General features: G+C 40.9%; 1 protein-coding gene and 1 non-coding gene across 3 annotated transcripts in view; both read right to left on the bottom strand.

The window, feature by feature from the left end:
- Window positions 1-5,266: 5,266 nt before the first annotated feature.
- The window catches only part of Neto2 (neuropilin and tolloid like 2), a 71,813-nt gene continuing 53,455 nt past the window's right edge, over window positions 5,267-23,624 (bottom strand). Inside the window, exons 7-9 of one of the 2 annotated variants that reach the window (XM_087594520.1) lie at window positions 12,826-13,054; window positions 8,520-8,633; window positions 5,267-7,257 (exon numbers count right to left, since the gene is read on the bottom strand). In XM_087594520.1, coding sequence (XP_087450646.1) covers window positions 6,677-7,257; window positions 8,520-8,633; window positions 12,826-13,054 — 924 coding nt within the window. In that variant the 3' untranslated portion in view covers window positions 5,267-6,676. 2 annotated transcript variants of the gene reach the window in all.
- On the bottom strand, window positions 15,941-16,240 carry LOC147999371 (signal recognition particle RNA). Its single transcript, XR_015644467.1, has one exon.

Below are 23,624 nucleotides of genomic sequence, written 5' to 3'. Positions count from 1 at the left end.
GGCATTTTCGCTGCTATTGTAGCAGCCATTACTGCTGCAGCCATTGTGTCTGCAGTGTCTGGAGCTACCCTCCCCCAATCTATTGTTAGGCAAGCACAGTGGGTGAACTTTCTGGAGTAGTTGCTAACAATTGGGAATTCTAAATTTTATTACAGGAGAGGCTTGACTAGGTCCTTGGTGGTATGGCCATAGCAGCTGAGGAGAACCAGATGAGGTGCCCACTACTTATCATCGGGAGAGGCTCAATTTCCACAATCTCTTATATTAATGCCATCTGGCTCCTACTCTTTCGCCCCTGGGCTCAAGTAAGAGGAATGAGAAGATGATCCAATGTAGCTTTCCTCAGTGACGGGCAACTTCCTCTGACCCTTGACCAATCTAGACATGGAGCCTTGAGGGCGACAAGGTGGTCCTATGACAGAGAGGCTGGGGTTTGAGAGGTCGATCCTAAGACAGAGGTGGCTACACCCCGTTTAAACATGCGGGCCGGTCAAATGCTCCTCTGCCCAGTTTCTCCCCCAATAACACACACGTATAGCCCAGAACGGTGTGTTACAGCATAAGTTCATTCCTAGCCATTGGGGTGCAGTCCTAACTGCAAGAGTGGCTTGCCATGGCCGAGCTGGGCACTCTGTGAGTGAGGCATGTCTGATCTCTCTCAGACCACTACTTCCACCTAATTTTTTTTTTTTTTTAAAGAAAAATGGGGGAGATGCACGGAGCCATATTGGATTTGGGCCTAGCCGCTTTTTGACTGCATGGTTCAAAGTGACTCTGGGCTGTTTGGCCACAGAGACTCACCCCGAAGATGACTGCCATAAATCTTAAGATTGTTGGATAAAGCCTCTCCCATGAATTTACGGCACAGGAGTATAACATTCAAGGGATGCCTCAGCTCCCTTCAGCAGATACCTTCCCTCAGCAGATACCAGTTATCTCCTCAGTCAACACCCAGTGTCTCCACCACCTGACCTCATCGCCTGACTTCTTTGCCTCCAGCTATCACTGCCTATACCCTCATCTCCCCCTCCTTCATATTTCACAAAGGTCACTCCCCCTACCTGAAAGCCTTAAAAGCTGCAATGTTCATCCCAATAAACGAGACCTTGACAACAGAACTTTTGCTTGGTCTCCTTCTCTTCACCCCCATTTTGGCCCACAGGTAGAAAGCCTCTTCGGGACCCTGAATAACTGGGTCCCCGCTGGCGGGGACAATGGCTGGGACCACAACAGGAGGAACCGTATCAAAGGGCTACAGTATTAGGAAGGTCAGGAACCACTGTCCTAGGAGATTTAATGTTTCCTTCTGGCCTCCATGGGTACTGTATAGACATACATGCAACTGGAATACCCATACATATAAAATAAAAATCAAGATCAATGTATTTTCTAAAAGGTCCACTTTTATATATGTTTGAAGATACAGTACATGTGTGGGTACCTTTAAGGCCAGAAGAGGGCATCAGATCTCCCAAAGCTGGAGTTACAGGTTGCTAGGAAACCAACTTAAGTCCTTTGGAAGAGTAGCAAGAACTCTCACTGGCACTGCTGGGCTATCTCTCCAGTCTATAACTTTCATTTTAAAGACTGAGAATATCTTTCAATTTTTTTATTTTATATTTTTTGAGATTTTATCATTCTCCTTACTTCCACCTCTCACATGTACCCACCTCTTGCTCTCATTAAAATCCATGGCCTCCTTTTCCTTGTTATGTGTGCATGTCTGTATGCCATTCCCTCAATTATTCTACTTACCTACCTAGCTCCCTAAATATATAAATACAGTCTGCTCAATCTGGGTAATGTTATGTGTATGTTTGCTGTTAGAGCTGACCATGTAGTGGTACAAATTGCTCTGCTCTTCCCCGGGGAAGACTATTTCCCCAGCGTTCAGCATTCCTTAGTTGTGCATAGTTCTTTGTCTTGGGTCAAAGCCTTTTCAATTTCCCCTTCCATGCACGTCTACTGATGTCATCCCTGTCAGGTAATGTTTAAGTAGGCAGGTTGGTGAGACTTGGTGGATATAGTTTTTCTGACATTTCAAGGAGACAGACTCTCAGCAAACTCTCTGTTCACGTGGCCCTCATAATCATCCCCATACAGAGCCCAAGTGCTAGGAGCAGGAGTTGTGTTGTAGAAGTTATCAGTTGGGATTGATTGGCCTTACAACTCTCTAATTTGATCAGTTATGGTTTTTCTGTAATGGTCTCCTTCCATTGCAAAGAGAAGTTTCCTTGCTGAGGGGTGAGGAATACACTTACCTGTGGGTGTAAGGAGAAGCGTTTAGGATGTAGTTGGGGATCGTGCTGGTTTAGTCAAATGCAGTTAGTAGGGTCTCCTCCAAGATCGAGGACTTCAGTAGCCCTGGGTAGCTGACTAGGTTTCCAGAGCTAGGCACAATCCCTCTTGCTGAGTGGGCTTTAAGTCCAATTCGGGAGGTATGAATAAGAAATTTTATTTTATACATATGGTTGTTTGTCTGGATGTCTCTATGTAGAGCATGTATACCTGGAACCCACCTTGGCCACCAGAGGGAGCGCGATCCTTTGGAAGCTGGGTAAGCGCTCTTCATTCCTGAGGTATCTCTTTAGCTCACTATAAGTTTTTAAAAAGCCCATCTTCTGTTCACTTAAAAGTAAACAATACTTCCTAGGGATAATAACCACCTGCAGCTGCTTCATCAGGTAAATGTCAACTACGACTATTTTATTTGGAAAGTAGCAAACGGGAAGTTCTGACTGTAGAAAAGGCCTGCGAATGTCCAAAGAGGCCTAAATGTTCTCCTTTCATACACTTCAGAAATTGAGGCAAGGAAGAAAATAAAAAAGGAAGTTTTATTTGCATTTCAAGGGTTAAGTACTTTAAAGTGCCAGATGGATTAAGCATACGAGAATTCTTACATGATCTGGAAGTTTATCTCTAATAAAAATCTACTGCTTTAAAAAAACGGGTTTAGGTAGTACTCGCTATCCGTGCACCCTCGTCATTAGCCCGGAGGCTTTGTGAGCCGGTAAACAATCTCAGAAGTATAATCAAAGTCTTTTAAAGAGCCGGGTAAAGAAGAGCGGATTACCAGGAGAGGTATAACAGGTAACAGGTGATGTAGGAAGCTAAAATGATAGCCCACGTCAGCTTGTTCTCTTACAGTGGTTCAGACTAAAATCATTCTCAAAACTCAGGATACACTACCCCAACATCTAATTTCTATAGTGTACATTGTTTCTTTTAAATTAAAAAAACTTACAGAAGTGAAAGCACAGAGGCTTTCTTTGTGGCATCCACCCATGTGCTGTTAACCAGCGCTGTTGACGAAGAATTCACAGTAATTACATATTTTGTAGGTGCCAAGGAAGCCTGATAACAAAAATGGTAGGATAAGAGTGTTATATAGATTAAAAAAGGGAGGGTGAAACCCCCAATGTATACACAATTACAGCATTGCATTTTAAGGAAGCATAACTAACGAGCTTTGCGTGGAACATCTAGGCTGATGTTTGGAACTGCGTGACCTTCAAAAGCTAAGCAGGGAGAGAAGCCAAGGAAGGTCACTGGTCTAGGAATTGGGGGCCACGGGGAGCTACTTCACCTTCAGAGATTTACCTTCTCATTAACAAAACTAGACTAGTTCATCTCTCTTGGAGAAAGTTCCTTCTGTCCACAATCAACGCGATTCAGGCGTGTTTCTTCTAACGTCTGTGTAATTTCTGAATGCTAATTACTCCTGGAAGTACAGGCAGCCTTTTCTCATCTGAGCTGACATGTTCCTGACACAAGCAAGTGGTCTCTTTAGGTAGTATCTGAACTATGGAAACGTTCAGGGCAGACTGCAGTTCCTTAGTGCTCAGCAATTATACAAACCACGTAGGATGGTGACAAAGGCCCTCCTGGACCACAGCTAAGGGAGCTCTTCAGGTCTGTGATGTGAAGTACGAGTATCCTTTGGTTTTTAAATACTGATACCGAACAACCCTCTTGTACAGGGCAGTGACAGTTTATTCCTGTATCTTTGAGACAGGGGATGTGTAGGCTGCAGTCTGTGGCCACTTGGGAGCGGACAGCTTGTAGTAAACTTGGGATGAGAGACAGCAGTGTTCTGATATCCTATAGTTGGTACTCAGTACTTTCTCGCACTGGAGAGGTTTACCATCCACCAGCTTTGCAGTCCCCATCAGAAGCGTGTTTAACATGGGTACTCTGTGAGGTGTAATAATTCATGTAAGACAGCTAAATTTCATGTTTGTCATTACTAAGTTAGTAATTTCCACTTCAGCCTCCGAATGTAAGTGCTTTCTACTGTGAAAAGGAACAACTTTGTAGTCAGAGAATTTAGAACCAAATGATCATCCAAGTTTCTCTTGCCGAGTTGCATGATATCATGCAAATTTACATGGTTGCAATGTTCAGTATTTTCTATAAATACCTGTTTTGGGAACCCCTTCAAATTACTTTAAAATAGGGTATAGTGTTAAAAACTATCATAGCTCTCAATTTAAGTATTTACTATGCTGTTGGAATGGTGGCTGGCCCAAGTCATCTAATAAAATGCTTATAGTTACTGAAAGAACAAAGTTATCTAATTTTTCTCCTGATAATTCAATGATTACTATGTTTTGAGATTCTTTTTACTTTTCTATGTTCTGTTTTACAAAGCAGGACTGTCTACTGCCTTAAAAAATGCTTATGCCGGGGCTGGGGATTTAGCTCAGTGGTAGAGCGCTTACCTAGGAAGCGCAAGGCCCTGGGTTCGATCCCCAGCTCCGAAAAAAAAGAACCAAAAAAAAAATGCTTATGCCAAGGGTAGGTTTTCCCATATTCTTGATATAATCTTTTTAAAAATAAAGAAATATTGGGCTGGAGAGATGGCTTAGTGGTTAAGAGCACTGACTGCTTTTCCAGAGGTCCTGAGTTCAATTCCAGCAACCACATGGTGGCTCACAACCATCTGTAATGAGATCTAGTACCCTCTTCTGGTGTGTCTGAAGACAGCTGCAGTGTACTCATATAAATAAAACAAATAAAAAAAGTCATACAGAAAATACACTTTTGTCAGAAAGTGTATCACACTGAAGGTTGAAGTCTTAAGTAATCTGAGAAATCAGATATAATACTTAATTAAAAAGATTAAAGAAATCTAAAGTTCAATATAGAATCTGAGAGTTTGCCTCTTTAAAATGGCATTACCTGTATGGGTTATCATTAAATATGACTTCTTCCCCATCCACATCTTATTCAAAGGATTCCTGATACAAATAATGTAATTGAAGGATCATGAATTAATGTATTCTTTAATATAAGATTTCTGTTGTGATTTAGAACAATAAATACCACACAGTGAAAAACTTATTATCAACTAACACAGCAGCAAAAGAAAGAAAAATGCATGTACACATCACCATGGGCAAGGTCTTCATAATAAATTATAGTACAGTCCCAACACAGTATACTTCTACACAAAGTCACTACTGTGAGCACTTAAAGAAATTTGTCTTTTATGTCTTAAATCTGGATCTAATAAAGTTTATACAATATCAAATAATATCAAAAGTCTAAAAAACACAATGAGTTTTGATATGTTTATAAATTATTGTTTTATATACTTTACAAAACATAAGGTGAAAAGTGCAGCTTAAAAAAAGTTGAAGTTGCTCTTCTTGACAATGGGTAGAAAAATGCACTGTCTCAAGCGGAAGCTATGTAAAGGCTCACACAGTTTCTCGGAGAATTTCTTTAAGCTTCCACCAACCATGGCTATGTGTCAAAGACAAACCAATTCCAAGAGAACAAAGAAATCTTTGAAAGATGAGAGGGAACAGGATCAGAGAGGCTCTGCATGGAGCCACAGTTAAAGGTCTGCACACCAGTGAATTCCAGGACCCTGATTACTGGGGTGAATTTCTGTCACTGAAGAGACCCAATGGGGAAAACTTCAGAGGTTGCTACAAGTTTTTAATCCTTCTCAAATTTCCACTCATGTGTATCTGGTAACAATGTACCCCAGGATTATTACTTTTGTAGCATAACTAACTTGAAACATGATTTAAAGGTGCTAAATCATGTAATAGACTACTTCCCACAGAAAAGCAGAACTAAAGGTGCAGTTATTAAAGACAACAGTGTAGAAATCAGTCAGGAAGAAATAAAATATGACTGTGTGTTAAACTGCCACGCATGACAGTCCTAGCCATATTTTACACATTTAGAGCAAACCATGCCCATGCTGAGTTAAGTGACATATTATCCCCTTTCACAGGACACTGGAATGGTAAAACTACAGGCAAATAAAGCAGAACAGAAAAAAGGAGGACAAAGGAATATAAAGAAAATGTTTGAATTTACTGTGAGATCAAGTTGATGGGGCTGTGTGAACACAGACAGTACCCGATGTTAACACCACCATGCTGCTCCACCTGACTCAACGTGACCACTTGCTCCTCAACTGCTATTGGGCTGGTGGTGTCTGTTGGTAAGATACCAGCAACAGATGACTTCTTTCCACCGAATACATTGTTTCTTAGTTGGTTCCACATATATAGATTGCCTGAGATCAAATCGTCAGCATTATGATAAATGATGAAGGGCTTTCTAACTTTGATAGGACAAGATGGGACGCGGGCGGAGACAGAACGGGTGTTGGCGTGGGCTGCACACACGTCCTAACAGTGCCTTTAGTCAACAACTAAAAGTCGATGGATATGGACGCTTGTGCAGAGTCATCTCGCCCTCTGACATAGATTTCACAGGGAATCTCCTCCATCACTCTGTCCTCTAGAGCCTGTTCAGGGCAGTCATGGGTTTGTTTGAAAGTGTAACTGCTTTTTTTGAAGGTGCTATTAAATGTTTTCATTGGCTGTGGTTGTGCAAAATCATTTCGGAAGGGAAGTTCCATGGAACTGAGGTTGGTCCTGCTTTGTTTGACACTGGATGCTTGAGACCCACAGTGGTGGTCATGGATGCACCGAGAGGCCGTGGAGGAGCGTCGCAGCTTCTGGTAGTTGTCAAGTTCTTCTGACAAATCTGCCAGATCTGCAGAAATCTCTTTCTCTCTTAGTGAAAATAGTTCATAATGAGGAGGATCAAATACTTCCTGGAACCCAGTTTTATTAAATGCAGTTTTGCAAGCCATGACCTTTTTCCGGGGCTGTTTCACTTGTACTAAAATAGAAATAATGAGAAGGACCAGGACGATCCCTGATGTGACACCAATGATCGTCCCATGAGTCTTCGTGATTTGTTCAAACAGTCCGGCTTTTTTCTTTTCTGTAAGAAAGAAATGTTGAGGTTTCTCAAAATTCATTTATAGGATGAATGCATTCTGGTTAGTCATTTCAAGGCAAAACAGGAAATCTGGGTCAAATATATCAGACACTGAAAAACTGGTTTTTAAACAAATAGGAAATAGTATTTCCATGCTTTCTGAGTCAAGTAACAAATAGCGATACAGTTAGCTAGGACAAAGAAAAACTGAAGTGCTTGGTTCCCTTACTCAAAGGGTTAACAAGGGCCTACAATTTGCAAATTACATTAATATGGAAAATATAAAAAAAACACTCTTGATTTATCAAGTTTCTGCTATAAGGCAGAGTCAACAAACTGCTGTGCTGATTCATATCTGTGGGATCAGACTAACCATCCAGATGCACCACCATGATCTACTGTTTGGAGTGATGAAATACTTCAAGGCCATCAGATTATATATCAGCTTCCCACAGTAAGGTGCTTGTTTGAACTTGTTTATTCAACTCTTAGAAAGACGAAAGACGGATAGATTTTATTTTTCCAATTCAAGTGACAACCAAGTTATAGGTATCCGACGCCTATCATCGTCACATTTACCTTTCAGAGTTTATGTGAGAAATAGAAATAACTTGGGCTGCAGAGATGGCTCAGCGGTTAAGAGCACTGACTGCTCTTCCAGAGCTCCTGAGTTCAATTCCCAGCAACCACATGGTGGCTCACAACCATCTGTAATCGGGTCTGATGCCCTCTTCTGGTGTGTCTGAAGACAAGTGACAGTGTACTCACATAAATAAAATAAATAAATCTTAAAAAAAAAAGAAATAGCTTGATGTAGAGAAAAAAGAAAAAGCGTTTTCTGATGCACAACTTTTACATCACTGTAATAATCTATTAGCTGGTGTTATTAGACAGTGCCTACATTCTCACTGCAGGAACCTTTCAGTTGGTCATATTAGTCCTGTTCTTGATGCAATCCTCTAAACTATCTGGTAACTACATAAAGGGTATTTATAATACTGAGTTCAACAATAATGTATAAAACATGGCATAAAATATGGAGGCACACTTCTGAATACTTGAAAATGTACTCTACCAAGAAATGTTTTTGTTAAATATTTCTTCTATAACATCACTAAAATGATGAAATAAATTATTTTATAAAAGTGCTACTGTGTGCAGCTTTGCTGTAACAACTACAGTAAGCACCCCTGTAGAAAGGGAGCTTTAGGCCCTTATGAAAGGACACAGTCCTCCCAGAAGAGATGCCTTCGAACTGGACTTACCTTTACAGTGGTTCTCATCCCAAGGGTATGCACAGTTTTGAACGCCATTACAGACTAATGAATTGTTGATGCACATGTTGCTATGGCAAAAGAAAGTGCTGCTTGTACAGGGAGCTGTGGGAAAAGCAACAACAAAGAAATGTTGCGAGAACAGTGGCATGCTGACCGCAAACCCATCTTCATTCGCTCTGTACTTTGGAATCTGCCTTTAGCCGGGTGGGAGTAGCTCTTTCAGACGGGAATGTCTATTGTTTGTAAATGCCATCTGCTTTTCAAGATAATCTTATTTTTATATTGGATTTCTGAGACGGAGTCTCATCCTATAGCCTAGGTTGACCTCTCAAACTTGCGATCCTCCTGCCTCAACCTCCCAGGTGTTGACATTACAGGTGCCTAGTTCAAGAAAATGCTTTCTCATCTATGAAAATACCCTTAATTCTCTCAAAAGTTTAATTTCTTCAGTGTTTCTACAATGTTTTATGTCTCTATTTCCTATGTACAGGTGAACATTTATTATGCTGGATCATCATACAGTATGCTTGCTTCTGGTAAGGTAATATTCTATAGTGCAGACAAAACTGAGCACACAGTACCATGAAATCCAGAGTAAGCACACACACACACACACACACACACAAAGAGTTTTTTTCAGCTGGTCTTTGGTGGTGCATGTCTTTAATCCCAGCATTCAGGAGGCAGAGGCAAGAGGAAGTCTGAGTTTGAGGCTAGCGTGGGTCTACAGTGAGTTCCAGGACTAGAGGGATACACAGAGAAGCCCTATCTCGAAAAACCCAACCCAACCCAACCCAAAATCCCAAAAGTTTCTTTTTAAGGTGAAAGATCTAAAAAATGTATTGGATTAATATATTTCTCTCCAATCAATATCTTTGTCACAATAAGTATGCAATAAACCTCATTAAAATGTAGGCAGGACTGTAATATATTTTCCTATAAGGGTTAGTTTTAGGTGATTTTAGAACGCCAGGCTATGGTCACCTCATGCACAGTATCACAATGTAACTGGTATCTCATTGCCTCTACTGACTCTCAGTATGGGTTGGGGAAACAGGAAATTATTGGGCTCTTAGGAAACCCGGGTTAATTACCATGAACTATAGTCGGTCTCAAGGAGCAAATATGACAACTGTCGGGCATTTAGAGACACCCGCAATGGTGTGGTGTGGCAGTCTGAGTAAGAACAAGCCCTCAGGCTCACAGATTTAGTTACCAGGAAGCGGCACTATTTGGGAAGGACTAGAAGTGTGGACTTGTTCGAGGAGATGCGTCTCCAGGGCTAGGCTTTGAGGTTTCGAAAGCCCATGTCAGGCCCAGGTTTTCTCTCTTAATCTGTGGATCAGGATGTCTCCTCTAAGCTACTGCTCCAGCATCATATGTGCTGTTATGCTCGCCACCATGATTATAATGACCTAACCCCTTGAAATTGAAAGCAAGCCCCAGATTAAATGGCTTCTTCTATAAGAGTTGCCTGAGTGTTGATGTTTCTTCACAGGAATAAAACAGTGACTAAGACAATGGCCATAACTGTGTACTTGAATGTTAAGCACCACTAATTTGCACAAACATGCAGAATGGGTTTGATGTGTATTTTACCATAACATGTAAAAAAAACTGCACACAAATAAAATACTCTATTAGGACATTCCTCACAGATAATATATGTAAAGTAGTTTTGAAATTATGTGTATAATGGGGTTAGAGAAATCAATGTATTTGGAAATCTAGACATGTTTTTCCTAGTACTAAAAGGAAGCGAGTCCCTAGAAATTGTTAGTTCTAGGGTTGGGAAAATACAGTGCACCTTTTTCACCAAGTAATGTCATTAAGTGTAGTATTAAAAGTAATTACTGGGGTTGGGGATTTAGCTCAGTGGTAGAGCGGTTGCCTAGGAAGAGCAAGGCCCTGGGTTCGGTCCCCAGCTCTGAAAAAAAGAACCAAAAAAAAAAAAAAAAAGTAATTACTGGACACTGAGGGAGAGAGGAGGCAAACTAAGAGACTCGTGGGATTGAAGCTGGGACTTTATACAACAAAATCCCAGGATTCTATATAATAATAATAATAATAATAATAATAATAATAATAATAATGATGACGATGATGATGATGATGATGATAATAATAATAATAGGAATATATCATAATGTAATCACAGAATAAATACCTAGAAGCTCACTGGTACATATACAATTGCTGCACAGCAACCTCTATCCATAGGGAAGCTTTTTTTTTTTTTTTTTTTTTTTGGTTCTTTTTTTTTCGGAGCTGGGAACCGAACCCAGGGCCTTGCGCTTCCTAGGCAAGCGCTCTACCACTGAGCTAAATCCCCAGCCCCCATAGGGAAGCTCTTAAAGTTAGGAAAAGTAAACAAAGACTTGAGTAAGTCCTTGAAACTAAACACACACACTAGTCCTTTCCCTCCCCGGTTATGTAGGTAGTGAGGACGGCTAAGAGACTCTCAGACCAGCTGAGCTGCTTTCCAACCAGTTGAGCTGCCTGCAAGTTGTGTGATGAGCTCCAGGTTTCCAGCTCTGTGAGCTGTCACATGCTGGAGTGGACTGTGGTGATTCAGCTGTCTTTCAGTCATTTCTGCTCTTGTGAGTAACCATGGTACAACTCATTGGTTCATAAAGTTGGGGTTTGGTAGCATTTTGACTTTGGTTTGTCACTGATTTTTTTACTTGGTGTGAACAGACATTTGTTCATGTCTTTCTAGGAATAGTGCACTCAATAACTGAATATATACTTGAGGGAAAGCCTAGACTAGTTTCTCCTCACAGCAAAAATCCCATTAGAATATGCCGAAGGAATGATGGAAATTGAAAGTCATCATCAGGCAAACACTGAACAGACAACTACTGCATGTTACAGACTGAATTCTTCAGTGGATGCTGAAGTAAGCTGTGCAAAATGTTTCCACAGTCCCCAAAGACTAATAAAGCAAGAGAGTATTCTGTCACGGGGAAGGCTGGCGTGCCTGTGAGGAAATGGAGTCACTACTGTAGCATTACTGACAGCACTCCATACCCACATTCCACTGACACGACGCACTGGGAAGCGCGTTAGTACTCTAGATGAAATGCGTGCTCTTGGTGATTATTTGGAAAACATTACAAAAGCCCAAATGTGTGGACAGTTTATTAAAACACTAACTAGAACGCTTCCCGTGTAAAGACTGGGTAGCTGAGATGGAGAAGACCAAGGATCCTTGGCAACTGAAAGCACTGTAGCAAATTAGATCATTAAAAAGACATTAAAGAAAAGGGAAAACAGCCATTAAGGGTAAAATTAATGATATGTGAAGGTCTATAGACTGGCTAATAGTACATCAATGTTAATTTTCATCTTGTTTTTTAAAGATGTTAACAATAAGAAAATCTGAATAGAAGTATAACATTTTTACTATTTTTGTAAATCTCTGTAAATTCAAAACTATTTAAGAATAAAAGTAAAAAAAACCAAACAAACAAAAAAAAAAAACCCGACAAAATCTTCAACATGGTATGTGTCCATGGTTTGCAGAAGTCAGTAACAGCCAAGCTGGTAACTCACCGCCCCTCCTTCCCCCCCAACTCCACCTCTCTTTTTTGTGATAGCATCTTGACTAGACTGACCTTGAACTCACAAACCTATGAGTTTGTCTGTCTCTGCCTCTGGAGTGCTGGCTTTAAAGGTGTGCACATTACTTACTTACTCCTCTCAACATGCTTTTGGACACATGGTTATTCATGCTGATGGGTATTACTTTGGGGATAGAGATGGCTGGGTGGTTAGGAACGCTTGTTCTTGAGGAGTCAAGCTCAATTCGCAGCACCCCTGTGGTAGCTCACATGCACCCCTAACTCCAGTTTCGGCATCCTCTTCTTACCTCTGGAGGCACATTCATGTGAACAAAGCACTAACAGCTAAAAAAGTTAAATATTGATTTCTCTGGATAACTCTCTGGTTTGTAATAAAATTAATGTTGATGCATTTTAAATAAACCTGTTTCGCTACATGTTTAAAAGCACAGATTAGTGTCTTCATGGCATGTCAGTCTCTGTTACAGATCATGTGCTGTAATTTGACTCCCAGATTCTTCCCTGGCCATCTTCACCCTTGCATTAACTCAGACTTGGTGTAGGGTTTGCTGCAAGTCAGGGGGAGAAAGGCTGTGCCTGTTCAGTTAAAAAGTGCAGTGTGAAGGTCTACAAAATGATGGTATAAAACAAAGCCTTCTCTGTCAGAAGGTGTGCAGTAAGCGCACAGTAACGAGTGAGCATGATGTGGTGGATTTGAACTATGTACTTACGCTCCACAAAGGAAGTGAAGAGCATCCTGAACCTGCTCAGCCGACTGCCTTCGTCTGCCCACATCCGGATCACCCCCACTCCCGTTTTCAACATTACGTCGTTAGCCACGGTGCTGCAGAACTTGGCCTTCAGATTTTCGATAGCGCTGCTCCCATCATAGACTGCCACAAAATTTCTTTTGCATTCATTTGAGTGTTCCATTTGATAATCTAAGAACCTCAAGTAAATCTGTAATTTCAGAACACAGGAGTTTTAGAGAGTTTCCCAATTTAAGATCCACAATCAATCCATTAGACTGAACCGTAATAGCTGACTGAAAACCAGAAGGGCAGGAGGATGGTGCTTCAGTAGTCACAGATCGAAGAATGATGGTCTCGTCTTTCGGTTGTCTCAATCACGAAACCAAACATTAAGAAGTCTAAACTTCCTACTTTATTTACAGAGAAGTGTTTATATTCCTACATAATATAGTCTCCTCATTATAATAACAATCCCATGGAATTAACGGGTAAAGGAAATAAGAAAACTGCTCACGACTGTATTATCCTAACAGTCAATGTTATTAGCTGTGTTTTCAGTTTTCCTACATTCTAGCCTTAGCTGTCTTCAAGGCAGCATTTTATGGAGCTCAGGTTGCTTTGGAGTTGAACTCACCAGCTCACTAAAGCTGACCTTGGGCTTCCGACTCTCCTCTTTCCACCACTTAGCTGTATGCATAGAAGGCCTTGGCAGCTAACCTGCGTCCCCTCCCTCACGTTTTACTCATCATAAACACATTTATCATAATTAAGGTGCTCAACCATTAGGAAAATGTAATAATTGACAAAAGTCGAGAGAGAAATAAACAGTTACACAGACATCTGTTGTCTGGTTGGTTTGTCTTGTTTTTTCTTATTAATCTGCTCAATTGCTCAATTCCTCATTGTATGTATAGCATGGATGCCTCCCGAAACATAAAAAGGATCTATACAGAAGATACAAAAATGGTCAAAACCACAGTCCCATAATGTGCATTTAATTTTCCAAAGATTTAATCGGTGTAATTTCCTATAATCTTAAAGTGATGGAAAAGAAATAAAGCATCATCAATTTCACATCACAGGCCATGTAGTGTGTGACACTTCACACTAGGCCACTGCATCATGCCTAGAATGAGTCACCTGTCTCACGTGTGTACCCAAGCACTTTCTATGTTAATCACAGTTACTCAATGTCTTCTCAGTTACCAACTGTCACTGTACCACAGCACTTGTTCACGCTCCTCACTTCATAGCACAAACATAGCTTACAAACTGTGAGCACCATGGTCTGACGCTTTAGACATGCAGGCACCAGCCACATGGTACTTCCTCTGAGTGAAAAAGTCAGAGTACGATACAAAGTATAATTTTATTACATATTTTATTGATTATTTGGGAATTTCACATCATGTGCCCCTATCATACTCACTTCCCAGTCTTCCTAGGCCCACCCTAACCTTAAGACCTCCCAACCCCCCCCAAAAGGAAAAAGACAAAAGCAGTCCAAATTGTGTTGCCCATATACTCGCTGGAGTATGGTCAAACCCAATGGCCAGCCTCTTCTCCACTTGCACCCCTGCCAGAAGCCATCAACTGTGGACAGCACCTTTATCACAACTTTTAAGAGTTTTCTTTGAAGGCTTTCTTTCTATCCTGTTACGTTTTTATTATTTTTATTTTATTTTTTTATGGAGGAAGTAAGGTGGAGGTAGGGGTTGTCACAGAAGCTGTCTATGCCCCTCTTTGTCAAGCCTCTAGACTGAGTCTGCAAAAGTGGCTTCCTTGCCCTTTACCGTCAGCGAGAGCATGAAATATGGATGTCCACGTGGTCTCTGCCTTTGCACTGCCTCTTTCCACCTCACACTTACTGTTCTGTCCTCTCCACTGCATGGCTGTTTGTGGTAGTGGCACCGGAAACTGCAGTGTGTCAAGGAGTTGTTGGCCTGGTTCAGGGTTTTTGAAGCACCAAAAACAGTGAACTGTGGCTGAGATTTTTTTGGTTATCCTGCTGTTGCCTAGAGTCAGGGCGTCTGGGGGCAGGTTCCATGTGAGGTCCGGGCTGCTCCATACCTCCCTACCCTTGACGTCTTCTGCCCTGAGGCTCACTTGTGCCTGCAGCCTGTGGGTAGTACCACTGCCCTGCACTCCCCATCTTCCAGCAGGGCAGGCAGCAAGGAGCTGAGAATCACTGATGTCTCCCTCTACTTCTTTTTAGTATTTCCTCTCTAGATGACTTGACAGTATTTTTCCTGTTTTTCCTTTTCCCAGTTTTATTGGCAAAACAACAACAACAACAACAAAAAACTCCTCAGCTTTAGTATCCTACGATGTTATGAGGGGCAAGATATAGAAGGACAGAAAGAGGCATACAGAGGAAATGAGAAGATTTCTATACTCCAGACAGCACGATGGACTATTTACCAACCTATTAATAAAGATTTTTATTCCCCTGATATTCTCATGATAATCTAAGAGCTCTCAACTGGAAAACCTTAAACATGTAAAATGCAAAATATAAAATATACACACAAAGCCATCTCTTAAAAATTTACTAATAATCAATTCAGCTAATCCTGTTTTACTTTTGTCTTTCATTACTTCTGCACCCCTCCTCCCGTTTTGGGAAAAAAAGGGTGGAAAGATGGCTCAGTCAATAAAATACCTGCTTTACTCTCCACCACAGTGAAAGAGCTGAGCACAGTGGGCTTGTAGCCCCAGCACGGGGAGGCGGATTAGGGAGCTCTCCAGAATTGTTGGGGCCAGTCTAACCAGCCTAGTTGGTGAGAGACCCTGCCTTCAAAAGCAAAAGCGGAGGGAGGGCTACTGAAGAAACACACTTGAGGCTGACCTCTAGCCCCCACATGCAGGTGCACACATGTGTACACACACAAATCCTATCCCCCACCACAGTCAAAACAAATAAGCAATTGCTATTATCAGATACCTCGGTGTTCAAATTTCCAATCATCTTTTATTTGGGAATCATTTTCTTTTATGTTTGGTTTAATCCTATGAGTCCAGTGGTTCTCCCAGTTTTGCTTATCTGTTATACTTCATGGTTGGTTTATCTTTTTTTTTTTTTTTTTTTTTTTTAAAGAGACAGGGTCTCGCTATGTTGCCCAGGCTGGAGTGCAGTGGCTATTCACAGGCGCGATCCCACTACTGATCAGCACGGGAGTTTTGACCTGCTCCGTTTCCGACCTGGGCCGGTTCACTCCTCCTTAGGCAACCTGGTGGTCCCCCGCTCCCGGGAGGTCACCATATTGATGCCGAACTTAGTGCGGACACCCGATCGGCATAGCGCACTACAGCCCAGAACTCCTGGACTCAAGCGATCCTCCTGTCTCAGCCTCCCGAGTAGCTGGGACTAAAGGCGTGCACCACAGCGCCCAGCATGGTTGGTTTATCTTACAATAGTTAAAGATGTGTCTTTATTTAGGGGCTGGAGAGATGGCTCAGTGGTTAAGTGCATTGGCTGCTCTTCTAGAAGGTTTGGTTCGCAGTAGCCACATGGCGGCCTACAACTGTTTGTAATTCTAACTTCAGGGGATCTGATGCCCTCTTCTGACCTCTGAGGGCACCAAACATGCATGTAGTTCACTTACATAAATGTAGGCAAGTATACATAAAATTAAAGACTTTACCTATATTAATTTTTATTGAAAATTTAAAAGGATTTTACTATGTAGCCCTGTGTGGCTTAAATTTCTAAAGGTGGCCTTGAACTTGTCATCTTCTTGTCACTGTCTCCTGCATTTTGCAATTACAAACATGTGATACCACCACAATCCAGCTAGCTTATGTCTATTTTTTTTTTTTTTTGGTTCTTTTTTTCGGAGTTGGGGACCGAACCCAGGGCCTTGCGCTTCCTAGGTAAGCGCTCTACCACTGAGCTAAATCCCCAGCCCCGCTTATGTCTATTTTTAATTGGCACATAGTAAAAGTTCAATACATACTGTAATAATTAGATAAAGCTGATAAGCATATGGCTATTACTTTAAACATGTGCCATTGTGTTAGAAATATTAAAAAATCCCTTGTACCACGTTTGCTGCAATACACAGATAACTGTCAGCTAAGTACAACAAGGAACCCCTGTACTTGTTACTCTTCCTTCCCTTCCTCTTCCCCTGCTTTCCAGCCTGCACTGATCACTTTTCTACTTTCTAAGGAGATCAGCTGCTTTTTGCTTCCGTATTTTAAGTGAGAACATGTCACACTTGTCTATATCTGACTTACTTGACACAATCTCCTCTAGGCTTAGGAAGACAGGACTTCATTCCACAATTGAGTAATGTTCTACTGTGCATATATAGCCTTTCTGACCATTCATACATCTGTTGACTTCATTGTTTGGCTGTTTGAACAGCACTGGAATAAATGTGGCAGTACAAGCATCTACTTGACCACTGATTTACTTTCCTTGGGAGGTATCTGGCAGCTAAATCCCAGGGCAGTGCTATTTCTAGTGTTCATGGAGGTTCTACCAGGGGGACTACAGCTAATACACAATTCCATAAGGAAGGTGTAGGAGTCCCCTTTCTTCAGCCTCCTCAGTATTTGCTACTGACTTTTACGAAACAGCCATTCTAATTGGTCAAATTTTGATTTATGTTTTTGTGATTAATAGTGATGCGTAGCTGTTTTTAAAATCTATTGGTCATTTATATGCTTTCTTTTTAATAAAAACCCTCAAAGTATATAAGTGATCACTATGGACACGATTTAGAACTATAACGCACAGCGAGAAGGACAAATACCTGGCCTATTACTCTTTGACATCAGGGACACTCAGCATTCCCAGGCACTTCCAAAATAATTACTGTAAACATATGCCTAACGACCTTTATAATTTGAATAGCTAAAATTTTTGTTTAAAGAATAAAACACACGGGGCTGGAGAGATGGCTCAGCGGTTAAGAGCACCCGACTACTCTTCCAGAGGTCCTGAGTTCAATTCCCAGCAACCACATGGTGGCTAACAGCCATCTGTAAAGAGATCTGATGCCCTCTTCTGGTGTGTCTGAAGACAGCTACAGTGTACTTATATATAATAAATGAATAAATCTTAAAAAAAAAACTAGTTAAGAATAAAACACACAACTAAACTAAACACAGTGCCTAAAAGGAACTACATTTTAGAGGAATATGCAAAGAAAAACAAATTTTAGGTCTCAGAATAATCACATCTGGACAGTGTTCATTCAAGGACTTATTTTGCACTGAAACTGTGTTATACCTCGAGATAGCATTAAAAAGACTTAGACAAAGTATACTATATAAGCTCATCTGTAAGCATTTTTCTTTTCCATAGCATGTAATTTGTTTACTTGATTACACGTGTACATTACTAGCTAGGGTCTGCAAATGAGAGAGATCATGAGGACTTTTTCTGAGATTATTTCATGTGATTAACATTACATGTTTGAAGTCTAACCATTTTTCTTCAAATTTTGTGATTTCATTTTTCACTGAATACTCCATTCTACGTAATGAAATGCATACCATCCTTTCCTTTTCTCTTCATCCTTGCTGGGCAACTAGGTTGGTTCTAGTGCCCTGCTGTAGTGAGAAGGCCGTCTCTATCACTGTAGCTCTGTCGTATAAGTCGATACTGAGTACTGCAATACCTACAGCTGTGTCTGTTGAGGTCTTTTGTGCGTCCATATTGGATTCTGGAAGTATAGTCTTGTCTTTTTTGATTTCCCTTTTCAGTGGAAATTTTCTTGGAAAATTTCACTGTAGTGATTTTTCTTTTTCTTACATTTCTTGGAACTATTTTGAATTGTGTATTTTTCCTAAGTTCTTTGTTGGTATACATGAAAGCTATTGTTTAAAACATATTTATTTTGTATACTCCAACTTTCCCTTTTAAGTCTAGATTTCTAGTAGACTCGATAGGATGTTCTAAGTGCGTAATCACACCACCTGCAATTAGGGACCGTCTGACTTCATCCTATCTTCCTTCCCTTGATCCTTTCTCTTGCTATTGCTCGCACCGCAAGCACTACATCAGATAAGAGAGTACAGAACGGGCATCCTTGTCTCATTCTTGATTTTAGAGGAAAAACTGTTTATCTCCATTTAATAGAAAATGGACTATATGCTTTGGTACAGTCTTTATTATCTTGAAGTATGTTCCACCTATTCTAATGTCTCCATAATTTTTATCATGGAAGTATGCTGAGCCCTCTGAATGCTTCTGTGCGCTCAATGAAGATGATCTGTCTACATGGTGCATCGCACTGACTGATTCTCATATGTTGAACCAACTCTGCCTTTTGGAGAGGAAGCTCACTCACCCAGTCAATAGGTATGACTGTTACATACAGTATACTAGGTATGACTAACACAGTATGTTCCTGAATTCTGTTTCCAAGAATTTTGTTGAGAAGTTCAGAATCTATATTTACCAAAGACATTTGTTTATAGTTTTCTTGTTGTCTTTACCTTGTTTTTGTATCAAAATAATACTGGCATCATAGAATGAATGTGGTAATCTCCCTTTATTCTGTGGAACAAGGTCAGAAGAATTGGTATGAAATTTTTCTTGAAAGTTTGACAGAATTCAGTGGTGAATCTGTCTAGTCCTGGGCTATTGAGGGGAAAATTTTGATTACAGCTTCCAGTTTCATTGCTTATATAATGGCTCTGTATAAGTTATTTTTACCTTTTGGTTTTAATTTTGGTTGACAGGCATTCATATTGTTTCTTTTGAGAAATCCCCATTAAAGCCACTAACCTACAATGTGTACATGTCTATAAGTAAACAAATATGTAGTGAGTATAGTGCGACATTTAGAAAGCACAAGAAGGGGGTTGGGGATTTAGCTCAGTGGTAGAGCGCTTGCCTAGGAAGCGCAAGGCCCTGGGTTCGGTCCCCAGCTCTGAAGAAAAAAAAAAAAAAAAAAAGAAAGCACAAGAAGAAAAGGTAATAAAAAAGCAGCATGTATGCGTGTCCCTGCTAGATGCTGGCATTGGCTATCTTCTAATCACTCTCCACATTATTTTTGAGACAGGGTTTGCCACTGAATCTTGCCAATTTAGTTAGACTGGCTGGTTAGCAAGCACCAGGTTACCTGGCTCTCTGGTGCTGGAATGACTGAGTATACTGGAGTATCTAGTCTTTGTGGGTGAGGGCAATTACACTCACTTTTTCCTCCTTGGGTAGCAAGCATTTTAGTGACTAAACCATTTCCCTAGACAACACCCCATCCCCTGTGGTGGGGGCAGTCACAATGTAGATGAACAGGTTAGAGGTTACCCTGGGTTCATTACATAAGATTCATCTGCTTAGGTTTTGAGATAACATTTCTCACTGGGCTCTGGAATTTGCAGAGTAGATTAGGCTGGTGAGCCCCAAGGTGCGTTTTTGTTTTCCAAGTGCTGAGATTACAAGCCCATAACACACCAATCTTCTCATGTGGGTTCCAGGGATTGTACCTAGGTCCTAAGGTCTTGTGGGAATGACTGAACTATCTCCCCAGAAACTTGTTCACCTTTTAAAAAGATATTGTGTGCTTACTTCCATTAATTTAGTTCTTTCTAAAAGAATTTTTTTAAAAGATTTATTTATTTACTATATGTAAGTACACTGTAGCTGTCTGCAGACACACCAGAAGAGGGCATCAGATCCCATTACAGATGGTTGTGAGCCACCATGTGGTTGCTGGGATTTGAACTCAGGACCTCTGGAAGAACAGTCAGACAGTCAGTGCTTTTTTTTTTTTTTTTTTTTTTTTCCCGGAGTTAAATCCCCAGTCCCCAGTCAGTGCTCTTAACCACTGAGCCATCTCTCCAGCCCTCCAGCAATTTTAAAAATTGCTGTACTTGATTTCTCCAAAAGGGAGAAAAAAATTTTTAAGGCCTCCTAGGCTGCCCTGAGACTCAAACTTATTCTGCTTCTGATTCTTAAATAAGCTGGAATTACAGGTGTCTGTCACCCATGGCTGTCCCTGGGTTGTTTTAGCATTAGTCTGTTGCTGTAGTCCAACACTGACCAAAATCAACTTGGGGAAAGGTTTTGGCTTACGTTTGTAGTTCATAACCCAGCGCTGAGGGAAAGCAAGGCAGGAACTGAACCCATGGAGAAATGTTGCTTCCAGGTTCATTCTCTGCCTGGCTGCCATTGCTCATGCTTAGCTACTCTTCCCCCTGGCACCCGTAAGACTTCTTTGTATTATTTTCTGTGTATGAGCATTTTGCCTGAATGTATGTCTATGTACCATATGTGTGCTGGCACTCAGGGAGTCCAGAGGCCCTGGGATTGGAGCCCAATGTGTGGCTGGGAATTGAACCTGGATCCTCTGAAAGAGCAGTGAGTACTAATCATGTGCACCATCTCTCTTGGCTATCTTTTTTTTTTTTTTAACTTTAAATACAGTCCAGTGTCACCTCCTTGAGCAATGTTGTCATTCACAGTGGGATGAACCTTTCTAATTCAATAAAAAAAATCAAGACATTCTTTTACAGACATGCCTATAGACCAGCCAAGTTGATAATTATGGCTAACCAAGACACTAGATTTTTAATTTATTTCTACTTTCAAAATTGTTCATGGCACTTGAGACAGATCAGTGTTCTTCCCTCCAACCCCATGGACCTGCCTGTCTCCCAGGAAGACTGCTCTAACCAGGGACATAGGTGAGACCCCTTCCCCAAGCCCTATGCTAGCTGGGACCTCATGGAGACCAGAAGACATAGGCTCTGTCCTGCCCTCCCTTCTGGTCCGCACCTCCACCTGTACTTATGGCAGGTTTGTGTGTCCCCGCACCCCCACACACCATAGCTTTCTAAGACTGCTGTAATCTGGGACACACAGCTTCACCTGCCTCCTGGGAGTCCTGCTCCAATCTGGGACAACCAGGTCAGTCAACACCAGAGATAACCAGATCGCAAAAGGCAAGCAAGAACATAATCAATGGAAACCAATGCAGCCTGGCACCATTGGAGCCCAGCTCTCCTGCTACAGAGCAAGCCCTAGATATCTTAACACCTGGAAAGCAAGATTCTGACCTTAAATCCCACCCATGAAGGTGACAGAGGCCTTTAAAGAGGATATAAATAATTCCCTTGAAGAAATACAGGAGAACACAGGCAAACAGGTAGACGCACTTAAAGAGGATACAAACAAATCCCTTAAAGAAATACAGGAAAACAATCAAACAGGAGAAGGAAATAAACAAAATGGTTCAAGACCTAAAAATGGAAATAGAAGCACACACACACACACACACACACACACACACACACACACACACACACACACAAACCCAACACAAATGGAGGCAACATTGGAGATGGAAAACCTAGGGAAGGAAACAGGAACTACAGACACAAACATCACCAGCAGAATATAAGAGATAGAAGAGAGACTCTCAGAGATACCATATAAGAAATGGATACATTGATCAAAGAAAATGCCTAATGTAAAAAGTTCCTCACTCAAAACATGTAGGAAATTTGGGACACAATGAAAAGATCAAATCTAAGAAAGACAGAAATAGACGAGAGTGAAAATTCCCAGTACAAAGGGCCAGAAAATACCTTTAACAAAATCATAGAAGAAAACTTCCCTAACCTAAAGAAAGAAATGGCCATAAATGTACAAGAAGCCTACAGAACTCCAAATAGATTGGACCAGAAAAGAATATCCTTCTGTCACATAATAATCAAAACACTAAATGTACAGAACAAAGAAAGAATATTAAAAGTTGTAAGGGCCAAGTAATATATAAAGGCAGACCTATCAGAATTGCACCTGACTTCTCAACAGAGACTCTAAAAGCCAGAAGATCCTGAATAGATGTCTTACAGACTCTAAGAGACCTCAGACGCCAGCCGAGGCTACTATACCTAGCAAAACTCCAAATTACCATAGATGGAGAAACCAAGATATTCCACGACAAAGCCAAATTTAAACAGCATCTTTTTACTAATACAGTCTCACAGAGGATACCAGAAGGAAAACTCCAACAGGAGGGTAACTACACCCAAAAAACACAAGAAATTAATCATCTCACAACAGACCTGAAAGAAAAGATTCATACACACACATAGTACCACCTCCAATAACAAAATATAGGGAGCAACAATAATTGGTCATTAATATCTCTCAACATCAATGGACTCAATTCACCAATAAATCAACACAGGGTAGTAGACTGGATACATAAGCAGGATCCATCATTCTGCTGTATACAAGAAACACACCCCAGCAACACAGATAGACACAACTCACAGTAAAACCTGGAAAAAGGTTTTCCAAGCAAACAGTCTCAAGAAACAGCTGGAGTAGCCATTCTAATATCTAATAAAACAGACTTTGAACCAAAAGTAATCAAAAGAAACAGGGAAGGACACTTCATACTCATCAAAGGAAAAAATCTATTCAGATGATTAATTCTGAACATCTATGTTACAAGTGCAAGGATACCCACATTCATAAAAGAAACTTTACTAAAGCTCAGGACATACATGGTGCCCAATGTTGGGCTCAAACTCACTATTTTTTTTTTTTTTTTGGATTCTTTTTTTCGGAGCTGGGGACCGAACCCAGGGCCTTGTGCTTCCTAGGTAAGCGCTCTACCACTGAGCTAAATCCCCAGCCCCCAAACTCACTATTAAAATTAGTTGGAGATTCTCAAATGGAAAATACACACCGTAATGTGAGATTAGGAGGCAGGGAAAATTTGTTTCTTAGTAGAGTTGTGGGTTTTGCCTGAGCCACGTGGTTCCTCTCCAAGCTGTAGTGGCTTGAGGCTAGGACAAAAGATGTA

The sequence above is a fragment of the Rattus norvegicus genome, chromosome 19 (genome assembly GCF_021556685.1).
Source record: "Rattus norvegicus strain SHRSP/BbbUtx chromosome 19, alternate assembly SHRSP_T2T, whole genome shotgun sequence".
Taxonomy (NCBI): Eukaryota; Metazoa; Chordata; class Mammalia; order Rodentia; family Muridae; genus Rattus; species Rattus norvegicus.
Note: the sequence above shows the minus strand (reverse complement) of the source record. Positions and strands in the feature narration are given on the sequence as shown.